The 13,828-nt window shown below is 38.3% G+C and overlaps 1 protein-coding gene across 4 annotated transcripts in view; it reads right to left on the minus strand.

Moving 5' to 3' along the window:
• KHDRBS3 (KH RNA binding domain containing, signal transduction associated 3) overlaps positions 1-13,828 on the minus strand; it is a 150,775-nt gene that overhangs the window by 36,127 nt on the left and 100,820 nt on the right. For all 4 annotated transcript variants that reach the window (XR_002136731.2, XR_002136730.2, XM_019724292.2 and 1 more), the window contains exon 7: positions 8,750-8,832. Coding sequence is in view for 2 of the 4 variants with exons in the window: in XM_019724292.2 (XP_019579851.2) it covers positions 8,750-8,832 (83 nt within the window). In the remaining 2 variants the exon portion in view is untranslated. The remainder of the gene's footprint in view (positions 1-8,749; positions 8,833-13,828) is intronic.

Consider the following 13,828-nt stretch of genomic DNA (forward strand, 5'->3'; position numbering starts at 1 on the left):
GAGCTGGGATTCAAATCTAGGTCTGTGGGGTTTCACAGCCCACAGTCTTTTCATTAAATCATGCCACCTAATTTTAAGAGTTGGTAATTATACAAAAGGGATGTCATTTTCTTTCACTAAAAAGAGTGCAGGATTTGTTAACAAAATTCTTCTAAACATCAATAAAGATACATTTTAAGAGTTTATGAAACACAGGGAAAAAACACACAAGGAGATTCATGGAATAGATCTTTACCTAACAGACCTTACGATTCTGTATAAAGATTTAAAACTGGGGGTCTGATAGCCAACATATCCACTTTTCCGGAACCCTGTCACATACTGTATGTTTTAGTAACGAGCCGCATGGCCTGGTATGTTCAGTGCGGCATCTGTCACCGCTCTGAATGGCTGATCATAACACTGCTGCAGTCTTCTCCATGCTATTAAGCAGATGGCAGCACTAAGTCTAAATGATGTAGTACAAGTCCCCGGCGGACTTTGTTTGCACATACAGCCATTATTCTGCAATTCCTCAGCGATAAATCTCACATACTCTCAAGAACATTAAAGAGTGAGCTGACAGTGGCATGCTTCTGCCATGCCGTGTGCTTCCACACAGGCAGAGAGCATGCGTGAAGGTGTCACATGGTGACTACGGGCGTCTGGTACTCTACATGCACAGGAATAGGTTTTGTTTCTTACCGTATGCTTTCAAGTTAAGCAAAAGGGCATGGACCTTACAGAGAACTGGGTGTCAGGCCTGACTTATTGGCTTTGTGACGCGGCTCAAGCTCACATTCTCTGAGCATCGGCTTCCGTCTTTGTGAAATTAAGGACTGACAACCTTAGAGAGGGTCGTGGCAATTACGTGGATCGGTAACCATGATACATATCATCTAACGGACTAGTAGCTGGGGCTTGATAAGTACCCAGAAGATATTTTATTCCTTCCAAGTTTATTCACTTAATGAACCTTTATTTTCTTTCTATTAGTTTAATTCTAAGGAATTTCCTGATGAAACTATAAAACTTCTTCGCTTATTTTCAATGCAGTCGAGGGATCAAGTTTGGTAGGAGGGCGCTGTAAGTCAGGGTGCAGCCCAGTCACGGTTCACAGATTCACTGTGTCAGCTTTTGGTTTCCACCGTGACACACAACGGCTGATTCATATACTAGAGAAACAGACGCCAGGCGCAGTGGTGGCCCAACCTCAGCCCTTCAGGACCTACATTCAGGACTTCTACCACCTGGGAACCCCACCTGCCTGGTTGTGACTTAACGTCACTTGTACTGATTATAACTGGAATGCATTCATTGTAACTGAGTTACAGCCATACTATTCATACAACTGTGTGCTTGATATGCTATCTTTTACAATAACTTTAAAAACACAACATTACTACTGTAAAAAGTCAGCCTTTGTGCCACCTGAAACCATGCTGTGAAACAGCAGTGACAGGTGTGCTCTCTGAAAAACAATGCACTGCAAAGCAAATGGACTGGGGTCAGCAGTGTCACTGAGTGTGTGACTGGGGCACTCACTGAGCCTCTCTGTGTCTGTTTTCTCAAGAGTAAAATGGGGATTATCTGCCTTTGAAGGTTAAAATTAAGAAGAGGGTGTGTGTGTGTGTGCCCATACCCCATACATATCTGTCCTAATGCAACCAACACACAACAGTAGATGGTCAATAACAACAATTATTATCAGAGGTACTTGTGCATGTTAATGCTTCGGCCTCGGGTTCTTCCATCCTTTTTCCCTTTTAGGTTGGAGCTTCACCTTTTTGCTATAGCCCTCACCTTTTTTCTTCTTGTTCTTCTTTTTTTCCGTCAGTGTTTACATAACACTGTGTTAGAAGTATGTGTATGTCAATACTTTATACTATTTGTGCTAAGAGGTTCCTGCAGCAAGTAGCCAAAAACTAGGTAAAAGTATATTTGACCACAATGTTAATTAAGGCATGGTTAATAAACTCTTAACCCAGGCCAAACCTTTACTGCTTTTTAAACTCCAAAACCACTAGCCCTGGTACAACACAGCAGTATCTTCCAAGAGACAGTCGTACTGATGTTTAAAGGGTTACATCTTAAACGGAACAACAGGCCACTGTTTCCAAAGAGAAAATTCCAAATTATTTTCAGCCCGTGGTAGGTCGGCTCTTCAGAAGACATTATTGGACATATAATGCTAAAGCTGCCGACAGAAGCAACAGCAAACCACAGAACAGGCATTTGGCAACATTAATTTTGGTCTCGTTGCTTTCCTTGGAATTGGCACTTGAAAACACCCCAAGAATACTCACAGCTTCTGACACCTTCCATTACACTGCCTGTTGGGTTAAAGAGGCTTAGGTGTTGCTTTGTCACAAAAGCAAATTAATGATTTTATATATACAATGGATTATTACTCCACCATAACATGAAATACTATCATTTGCAACAACATGGATGGATCTCGAGATTATTACGCGAAGTGAAATAAGTCAGAAAAAATTGAGAACCATATGATTTCACTCACATGTGGGATATAAAACTGAAAGCAACAAACAAACAAACAACACTCATAGACACAGACAACAGTATGGTGGTTACCAAAGGGTAAGGCAGGGGGAAGGGGTGGTAAAAGAGGGTACTGGGGGGTCAAATATATGGTGATGGAAGGAGAACTGACTCTTGGTGGTGAACAAACAATGTGATATAGAGATGATGTACTATAGAATTGTACACTTGAAACCTATATAATGTTACTAACCACTGTCACCCCAATAAATTAATAATTTTTTTTTTTTTAATTTCTTAGCTGGATAACAGTTTTTATTAGAGTGGTGCAAAATTGTGGTTTAAAAGGTTAAAAATCATTGCAAAAACTGCAATTACTTTTGCACCGACCTAATAGAGTCTGACAAAGCCTCGGCTCAAGCACTTTGCAGCTGTGCATTCTCGAGTAAATTGCTAAACATCACAACCCTCAATTTCCATACAAGGAAAACTCAGAATGTATGGTCATTATGAAAATATGAGATAATATGTATAATGAACACAGACAGCGGAGTGCTAGACTTAATAGATTCTCCAAAATTGGCAGCTATTATTCCTAATTCCTTTTTCAGCAATTTTAAGTGTTTTCCTGAAAATCATAGCGATTTTGGAGGATGAAATTAAATATGTACTTGAAAGTACAGTCAAACCACAAAGTGCTATGGGAAATTAGTATGTCAATATCAAACCCATCTAGAAACTCAGTATTTTCCCCACATAATCATCCACTTACGCTCAGGGGGCTATCAGCACACTTTTGAAATCTTTTTTGTTCTTTCTTTGTTATCACTACAGGAATCAAATATTTCTTTGGAGAACTTACAGCTATTCAGAAACACAGACCACAACATTATGATATTTTAAATAAAAATTATATGTAAGGTGTAAACACGATGATTTGACATGGTTATTACCATCAAGCTCGCTGCCTTCCCCTCACAGTTACCTGTTTCTGTGTGATGAGAGCACCTGAAACCTACTCTCTCAGCAAATTTCTAGAAGTCAATGCACTATTATACTAACTACAGTCACCATACTGTGAGCTGTGATTGCTATTAGAATGATAAACAAGGCGGCAAATGAAAATTAATTCCACATAGTTTAGAATGAGATGGATATGTTTACAATGAATTTCCAGGAGTCAAAACCATGATTTCTGCCAAGGCTCAAGTCATGTCAGGGGAGGGGCAGGTCCCTGAGGGCGGAGGCCATTTATCACTTGCTCTTTCTTACTCCCGAGAGCTACACAGGAGCTGAGTGTCCACAGGAATTAATCAATAACTATTTTGAGCCAGTGTCTATTAGGAAAATTCCAATATTGTAAAGAATAGTTCCTATTTCTCTGCACAGGCACTGCGTTGACAGCTTGTTACTCCGTAAATGTGTGAAGTTAGATAAACAACGCTTTGTTTTACACTACAATACCAGCACTATCGAGGTCATTACAAAAATCGATGGGGAAATGAACTATACCAAATTCTCTATCAGTCTGTAGGGATTCTCATTGGTACTCTAATTTTAACACAGGGTGTATGAAAATTGGGAGAAAAAAAATCCTAAAGTGAAAAGCCTCCTGAGAGAGTCCATGGTCTCCGCAACAACGCTTTCATAAAATGATTATGGTTTATGAAGTTTACTAGTTGTTACAAGGAACCTGTCACACACAGCAGATGGTAACTACCCCAGTGGCCAGCCACACCACCTACTATCTTGTTCTATTTTCTTTTCAAGGGGGTCTGGCTAATCCAAGTTCATGGAGAATATCCACACTGACCATCTCTGTGGGGAGAACGTCCCCCGCCTCTCTCTTCCCATTCTCCCTGTAAATCCTTTCCTCACACAGTCCTTCCCGATTTCCTAGTTCCTGAAAGGAGAAGCAGAAGTAATTTAGAGCTGCAGGGCAGAGGGTGGGAACAAGGGTTTCCTCAGTGCTGACTCCCTTAAATAATGTGCTAACTGCCTCACATAAGTCATCTCAGGTAGTTCCCTGCAGAGAAGACCTGGTGGACGACACACCTCCCCCACCTGATTCACACTGACTGTGGGCGTTCCCATCTCATTCAACCTTCGGGTCGACCCTTTAAAGAAAAAACGAGGTTACACATTTTACAAACTGAAGCTTAGAAGGCAAAACAGCCTGCCCAAAGTCATATAACCAGTACATGTTAAAGGTGGGACCCAAACACAGGTCTGGTCAGACCTGTAACCACTATGGCCCAGGTCTCCAAGCATTTCTGATGACACACGTCCATCAGAAAGAGAACCGTTTTTGAGCTTGTAACTGCAATTGTTTATGTATAATGTATACTATATAGTATTAAGTTATATCCTACACACATCACGAGATATCAAAACAGAAATTTAAAAACGATGCACACCACTGACGCTCTCTCGTTTTCTTTCTGTGCCTAGTGTGTCAACTTGCCTCCCTGAGGGCGTCTGTGCCCTGATCCGAGACACCACACAGCCAGGCTTCTAACTATGCGTTTCCCCAGACAAATTTGTAAGTTAAAGGTCTGTAATAGCTACATACATTAAAAAAAAAAAAAAAAAAGTAAGAAAAAAGAAGTGATATTCATTGTAATGAGATGTGTGTTTTAGACTCTTTATTTCATACTAAGTTTGGACTCGACACATTGCAAGTGTTCAACGGCCACATGGGCAGGGGCCTGCCACAGTGGACAGTGCGGTTTTAACTTCTGCTCGGGCCTCCTTCTAATACATCAAGACGTGTCAAAGAACATTCTCAGAACAGCTTTGTAACATTAAAAAAATGCCAAGTAAAGAATTCTGCAGTAATACAGAACTATATGAGGTCTGACAATTAAGTTTGTGAACTCATCCTAGAAAAAGTGCTACATCCCTCATTGCTGAATATCACTACGGTCACCTTCGAAGTACCTCCCTTGGGAAGCTATGCACCGATCCCAGCACCTAGTCCACCCTTCAAAGGAATTTTGGAACTTTTTATTGAATGGCAATCAGAGCTGTCATCATATTACCCTTGATGTCCTAAATGTCATCAAAATGTCTTCCTTTCAACATTTCCTTTATCTTCAGGTAAAGAAAGAAGTCATTGGGGGCCAGATCAGGTGAGTAGGGAGGGTGTTCCAATACAGTTATTTGTTTCCTGGCTAAAAACTCCCTCACAGACAGTGCCGTGTGAGCTGGTGCATTGTCGTGATGCAAGAGCCATGAATTGTTGGTGAAAAGTTCAGGTCGTCTTTTTCACGCAGACTTTGCAGCATTTCCAAATGGTAAACTTGGTTAACTGTTTGTCCAGCTGGTAATTATTCATAATGAGTAATCCCTCTGAGATCAAAAAAGGTTAGCAACATCCTTGCAACAAAGTTTGTGAACTTAATTGTCAGAACTCGTATAACGATAGCATATTTTGAATTGAGAGAATTATTGAAGTATGGAATTAATTTTATAAAACCTGAAATGTGAAAATCATGGAATTTTAGACTGCAGAACGATACGTGTTACGTGGTAGTATCAATTAGCGACGATTAGTGCTCCTTGAGCATAGTGGCAGTAAGTGCTATTTGCTGGAAGAATCTAATGTAAAATTGGAAAAACAAAGTTCTTGATTTCGTTAGTCTCGGTCTACAACACCAATATGCAGCACAGATGACTTTCTTAGGTTTAATTAAGGTAGGCCAGGTCTGCTAAGGCAACACACACCCAGTTCAGATGGAAGCATGATTCCTAAGGGATTCGAAAGCATCACCAAATATCAGGTTTTTGAAAACTGTAAACAGCACGTACTAATAGGAATTAGTTGTAGCAACTGAAATAAAAAACATGACAAAGGGGAGCTGAAAGAGGATGGAGCAGGGCACAAAGAGGGTGCTTCGGACTAAGGTGGACTTGACCCCTGCTCAGCCTTCCGAGTTTGCGTAAGCGATTTGACCTCTCTGAACCTGTATGCGAGGGACTGCCATGCTTAAACTTGACTTTTGCAAGATTTCAGGGCATGCTGAGAGATAGGAGAATTTATATGAAGTCCTTGAAGCGGTACCAAGCACACAGGAAAGACTCAGTAACTGCAGATGATGGTGACTGTAATATCCTTGCTAATGCCCACTATTTGATCCCAGGGATGATTCGAATATTTGCTGCCCTAACCAGTTTATACTAGATTTCTAATTCTGAGAATATGGTGTTGTGCTTCAACCAATGCTAGAACTGTGCATGTTACGAGCTGAATTGTGGTCCCTCCCGTAAAAATCGTATGTTGACGCGCTAAGCCCCAGCACCTCAGGATGTGACTTCATTTGGAGACAGGCCTTAAAGGGGGATTAAGTTAAAATGAGGCCTTGGGAGGGCCCTGATCCAATCTGCCTGGTGTCCTTATAAGCAAAGACATGTGGATACACAGAGTCAGCAGGGATGCGTGCACATGAGGACACACATAGGGGCCCCGCCCACTTGCAAGTCCAGGAGAGGCCTCAAGAGAAACCTGCCAACACCTTGATCTTGGACTCCCAACCTCTAGAACTGTGAAAAGATACATTTCTTTGCTTGCGCCACCCGCCTGTGGCTTTCTGTCATGGCAACGCCAGCTAACAGTGCTTAACACCATTTCCTCCCGCGACTCCACAACGTAGCTGCTTCACTTGGATTTACAACAGAGCAGCTGCGAGCGCAGTGGAGGACGACACACACAGTCACCCAGACCTGGGATCCAAGTTTGGCTCCTTCGCTTCTAAGTTGCACGATCTTAGGCAAATTACCTCATTTTTGTGAACCACCATGTTCTTTGCCTTTAAAAGGACTGATGTCTATTTCACAGGTCATGAGAATTAAATAAATATTCAGAATTCCTGGCAGTGGTTTCTATGTTTGCCAATGTGGGCAATTTTCATACTATCTCTACTCATTCAGTAAAATGAGTTATAGCATTGAAAAGCTCACTTCAAAGAAGGTAAGTTGGCTGTCATACAAGATGTTTCTGTAAGTGAGTCTCCCCTGACATTTATAGGGCTTATAATTTATAATGTATCAACCTCTAAATTGGTCTCTGCCTCTAGGTTCACATCCGTCAATCTACCTCCATACTGCCATCTAGTTAATTTATCTGAATCCAAGTCGAAACACGTCATGCCCTTGCATGTAACTCTTCGATGGCTCCCTGATGCTGCCCCAGGTCCCTGAGTCGGGAATATGTGGTCATTCCTTCTACTGCCTCATCTCTCTCCTGTGCATCACACCCTTGATGTCTACAAAACAACGTGGAATTCTCAGACATCACTTACTGTTCCGTGCACAAAGCTTCCAACAAAAACGACCAGTTGAGAGTCAGCCTTTAAAGACCACATAATTGTTACAAGTTACATAAGAAAAAAAAAATTGACACGAGCAGAATGAAAATAAAATTTTATATCTCTGTCAACCTCAGTATGAGAGTTAATACGTAAGAGCATCTGCTCAAAGCTTGCCTGGTATTGTCTGAGTTCAAAGGTGAATTTATGTTTCATCAAAATAACTACATAGTCCATCTTTCTTATGCTTCATAAAGCTAATAATTTATTTGGTGTACGTCTACCTTTGTCCTCCACTAAGAAGTAAACATAAAGCAAGACGCTTTTAGGAAAACATTCTGAACAGAATAAACACTGATTTCATACACCAATGAACATCAAGGTATATTATCAGAAGCAGTAACTATAAAACTCTCTTTTGCCTCTGAGAACACATTTATTTCTGGGTAAATATTTATTTAGAAAATGAATGGGAACTAACTCATTATTCACAAATAGGACTTGGAAGTTGTTAGCAAACAGGAGCACTGCTGCTCCTGCGTAGGAAAAGGAAATCTCCTACGAATACGAAACAAAACGTTTGGAGTTTCCTTCCCCAGGTACTGACAGTGTAGGATATTTACACATTTCAGATGGGATTTTGGACCTTAGGACCTGAAGAACCACAGACTTTTAGACATTATTCCCCCTCAGAACATACTGAACACTTAAATTGTAAGAGTAAATAAAACTGCAATTTTTATTTCCCAAGCCTTATTAAAACTGCAGTGAATGTGGGAAGAGTAATACATGCTACTTGGTAGAACAGACAGTGTTTCCACAATTAAAGAAAACAAACAGCAAAGCAGACCAAGTCAAATTACCCTCCCTAGCTGATTATCATTATCCTTTCCCCAGAGTATATAAACACGGAAGGGCACAAATGTCTGTTATGGGGTCTGGTCATAAAGATTGACTCTTACCTTTGGGCTGGGGTGCTATAGCTGTTATCATAGGAATCGTAACTCTGTTCATCATAAGCAGTGCCATATCCATCATCATAGTCCTAAAATATAACAGAAGAATAAAAACATTCAGAGAAGTTTCTAGAAAGAAAGAAGCATTCTTGTTTTAGTGAATCTTTATTAATTCAGCTATCACTTAACTATATATCTAATTATAGTGTAAAGAAAAACATAAGAGTGACATCAGTGAAAATGATGGAGTAAGAACCTCCAAAAGCGAAATGCAAAGAGAAACTAACAAAAACTGTCAGAATCAACATTTTTACAGTTCTGGAAATTAACCAATGGCTTGCAGAGATCTAGGGAACATTTATTTAATAAAAATAAAAATAAAAAGAAAGAAACAAAGAAAGAAAGGCAGAATATTGGTATGAACAGCAAGCTTTGCGATGTTTTAACTTGTTCTATTCTCACCCCTCAGTCCCAGCTCTGCATGAACCTTGAAATCCAACATCCACAATCATTATGGAAACCAGCAAGCTAGAGGCCACTGGAGGGGGCAGAGCAGGGTGGAGCCATATCAAAACCCCACTCCCAGAGGGATGTCTTTATTTGATCTGATTTGGAGCTCATCCCGTGCAAAACCCTTTTGCTCTAGGGGTATTTGAAAAAAATAATCAGAGGCAATTATTTAAGATTTCTGCTACCTGAGGTGGTGGGGAAAAAAACTAGAGCAAACAACAGGCTAATAAGAAAAAAATAGGGGAATGAGATGTCCATATGGCCTTTGAAAAGCTCTGACACGTTCCTGGGAATCTAAAAGAGTATATGCGTGCACAGTGTCAGGTACATGCCCAGGAGACCTGAGAAGGCCCTGCGCTCTTTCCCTGGGCTGACCTGGAGGTTCAGTACAAGAAGGAAAGGCAAACCTAAGGCAGAGTTGGTTGTAGTTGACTAGCTCCAATAGACACCCATAGGCTCTAGACAAAGACTAGGACCTTCCCTGCCCAATCTTTAGCTGATCTCTAAAGTAACAGAGAGGAGACGCTTAAGTGGCAACACATGATAAATACAGACTTTACAAAATTAGTTTGAAAAAGTCACTGAACCAAAATGAAAACAGAAATCCTGGGGAAAAAAGGAGAATCTGGTTTTCACAGTTGACATACTATATGAAGTGTCCTATTTTAGACAACAACAGCAACAACAACAAAAAAGTGACATGACATGCAAAGAAAAATGAAAGTATGATCCATACACAAGGAAAAAAGGAATCGATAGCAGCTATCCATTAGGAATCTGAGACATTGGACTTACTAGGCAAAGTCTTTAAATCAGTTATTTGAAATATGTTCAAGGAACTCAAGGATAACCGGTGTCTAAAGAACTAATGAAAAGTATGAGAACAATGCCTTACCAAATAAAGGATATTAATATAGGCATAGAAAATAATTTTTTTAAATACAAAGAAATGCTTGAATTTCAAAGTTAAAAATTAAAAATCTACCAGAGAGTTTCAATAGCAGATATAACTAGATAGAAGAAAGAATCAGTGCTCCTGAAGATAGGAAAATTGATCATCCAGTCTGAGAAAGAAGGGGGGGAAAAAGAAGAAAATGAACAGCGTTTCAGAGACTTGTGGGACACCATTAAACATGAACATATACGTAATCAGATACCCACAAGGAGGGGAGAGAAAAGAGCAGAAAGATTATTTGAAGAAATAATGGCTAAAAGCTTCCCAAATATGATGAAAAACTTTAATCTACATATCCAAGAAGCTCCACAAATCCAAGTAGGATAAACTCAAAGAAGCCCACACTGAGATACAACATCTGCAAAATGTTGAAAGACAAAGAGAAAAACACAGCAAGAGAGAAAACACTTATCATGTGCAAGAGATTCTCAATAAAACCAAAAGCTGATTTCTCAAGAGAGACCATGAAGGCCAAAGGACAATGGGATTCTATATTCCAAATGCCAAAATAAAAAGACTGTCAACTAAGGATTCTATATCCAGCAAACTATCCTTCAAAAATGGAAAAATTATGATATTCCCAGGTAAACAAAAATGGAGAGAATACATCAATAGCAGATATGTGCTACAAGAAATACTAAAAGGAGTTCTTCAGGTAAAGTAAAAGGTCATTAGACAGTAACTTGAATCTACATGAAAAAATAATGAACAGTGATACTTAGGTGAATATAAAAGACAGAATAAATGTATTTTCTGTTTTAACGCTTTTTTTCTCCTATTTTACTTAAAAGACAACTAATGAACAAATAATTATAAATCTGTGTTGATGGGCACAGAATGTATAAAACTGTAATTTGTACAATAGTAACAACACAAAGGTAGGAAGGGGTGAGAATGGACCTATAGCGAAGCAAACATTTTGTGTACTGTTGACATTAACTTGTATAAATCTGCAAAAGACCAATATAAGCTAATATATAAACTGCAAGCTCCAGGGCAGGCTAAAAATATTTTATAATATAAAAAATGTAGAAAAAGAGATGACAATGGAATTAAAGTGGTCCAGTGAAATATATCTGTTTACCACAAAAGGAGGTAGAAAGGTATAAAAAAGAGATTAAGACGTACAGAAAACAAATAGCAAAATGACAGATGTAAGTCCTACCTTATCAGTAATTATACTAAATATAAATTGATTAAACATACCAATTAAAAGGCAGAAATTGGCATCATGTTAAAAAACATGATACAACCATATGCTATCTACAAGACACACTTTAGATTCAAAGATAAAAAATAAGTTGAAAGAAAAAGGATAGAAGAAGATATATCATGGAAATACCAATCAAAAGAGAACTACCAGAGCTATACTAATATCAGACAAAATAGACTTAAGACAAAAATTGATACCTGAGAAAAAAGGACATTTATTTATAGTAATAAAAGGGCCAATCTGTCAAGAAGATAAAATCATTATATAAATATATGCATATGTATAAACATTTATAACAACAGAGCTCAACATGCATGAAGCAAAAACTGAACTAAACGGAGAAATAGATAATTCAACAATAATATTTAGGGACTTCAAAGTCACACTTCCAATAATAAAAAAACAACTAAAAAATATCAAAAATAGAAGATTTGAACAACAACACTAACCAATTACACCTAAGAGACATTTACAAAACACTCTACCCAAAAGTAAGAATACATATTCTTCTCAATTACACATGGAACATTCTCCAGGATAGAACATATATCTATCTTCCCAACTCAAAATTTACTTCAAAGCTAAGTGATCAAAACAGTGAGGTGCTAGCAGAGAGATACAGATCTAGAAAATCAGAACTGAGAATACAGAAATAAATCCTTACATTCATGGTCAATTGACTTTCAACAAGGGTTCCAAGACAATTCAATGGTAGACAGAAAAATCTCGTCAGTATATGTTGTGGGAATAAATGGATATCTACATGCAAAGGAATGAAGTTGGACTGTTACCTCACACCATATACATAAATTTGTACAAAATGCATCATACATCTAAGTATACAAGCTAAAATTATAAAACGCTAAGAAGAAAACACAGGTGTAAATCTTTGTGATCTTGGATTAGTTATTAGTTTCTTAGATATGCCAGCAAAAGCACAAACCACCAAAGAAAATATAGATTAAGTGGATTTCATCGAAATTTAAAACTTATGCATCAAAGGACACTAGTAAGAAAGTTAAAAAACAATCCATAGGATGGAGAAAATATTTGCAAATCACATATCTGATAATGGTCTAGTATTCAGGACATTTAAAGAACTCTTACAACTCAACAATAAAAAGGAAATCCAGCAAGAGCAAAAGCCATCCTCCTACTTCTGTGGACAGACTTCAAACTGAGGACGCTCTGCAGTTATGATAACACACACACTATGGTTATTTTAAAAGTATTGTAGAATTCAAAAAAAGTCCAGAGAAATAATCACTCTAGAAGAGCAAATAAGGTATGTTACTCAATGACATTTACATCCGTGAAAGTGTGAATCCTACCCTAACACTGATTTCTAAGTTTCTGGGGTTAGTCGATTACATAGTGACTTTGGACTTACTGGTATTTAATATATAAATGAGCTTAGAAATCACATCTAAGTAGCTTGGAACATCAGTATCATCAATGCTAATCAAGTTAATAATTACCACCAGACCTCTTGAAGTAGAGAAATGTGGTTAAGGGGTAAGAGAAAAGGTCTAGACTTAGAAGGGCTTCCATAATTTACGATCAGTGATTTTAGGCAGGCCCACTCACGTATCAGAATCTGCTTCTTTACCTGTAAAATGTGAGTCCTTGTAAGTATCCTGAAGGGGTGAGAAACGACATATACATATGTGTGTAGGTTTCCCGGCAAAATGGCTGACATTAAGAACTTTATGAAAGATAGCTTATATTATTAACTATTACAGTAAAGCATTACCCACACACCTTCCTCCTAGATCTCTAAAATGATACACAATGAAGAACACTAAAAGCCATCACATGCGAAGGTGTGAGCCCAGGGACTAGTTTTAATGTAATTACCTGATTCTCTTTTTCAAAGGGCATCTGCTCAATAGTAGAGTACAATTTATTTGACTTAGGAGCACACAAAGATCTAAAAAAGAAGTTAGATTGTAATGCTTTCAGTTTTGTAAAACAAACATTAATATGAAGAAATAGCACTGTCTTTGTAGGAGTAAAGCTTACACAATTTATGAATGATGACCTCATTTTTTAAAATAATTTTCCACAAAGAAGAAACTGGGTATTTGTTGAAGAGCTATGTATCCAGTACTTGGGACACAAGATAGGACAGAATATAAAATGAATACTCATTAAATAGGGATAGAAGAAGAATAAAAGTCAAGAACAGTTAGAACACAACATGCAAGCCACTGGGTTTCTTGTCGTTAACTAAAGGCGATAACTAATTTGGTCTTCCAACGACTAATGCAAGGTCGGAGAAAGCTGTCAGACAAGATACAAAGGAAAAAACAGCGAAACAAAATTGAGATGATTTTAGTTATAAGTAGCATAATGCAGACATCACTAATAATTCTAGAAAATTAAGAAATTAAAAGGAGCCGCTGTT

The sequence above is a fragment of the Rhinolophus sinicus genome, linkage group LG12, assembly GCF_036562045.2.
Source record: "Rhinolophus sinicus isolate RSC01 linkage group LG12, ASM3656204v1, whole genome shotgun sequence".
Classification (NCBI taxonomy): domain Eukaryota; kingdom Metazoa; phylum Chordata; class Mammalia; order Chiroptera; family Rhinolophidae; genus Rhinolophus; species Rhinolophus sinicus.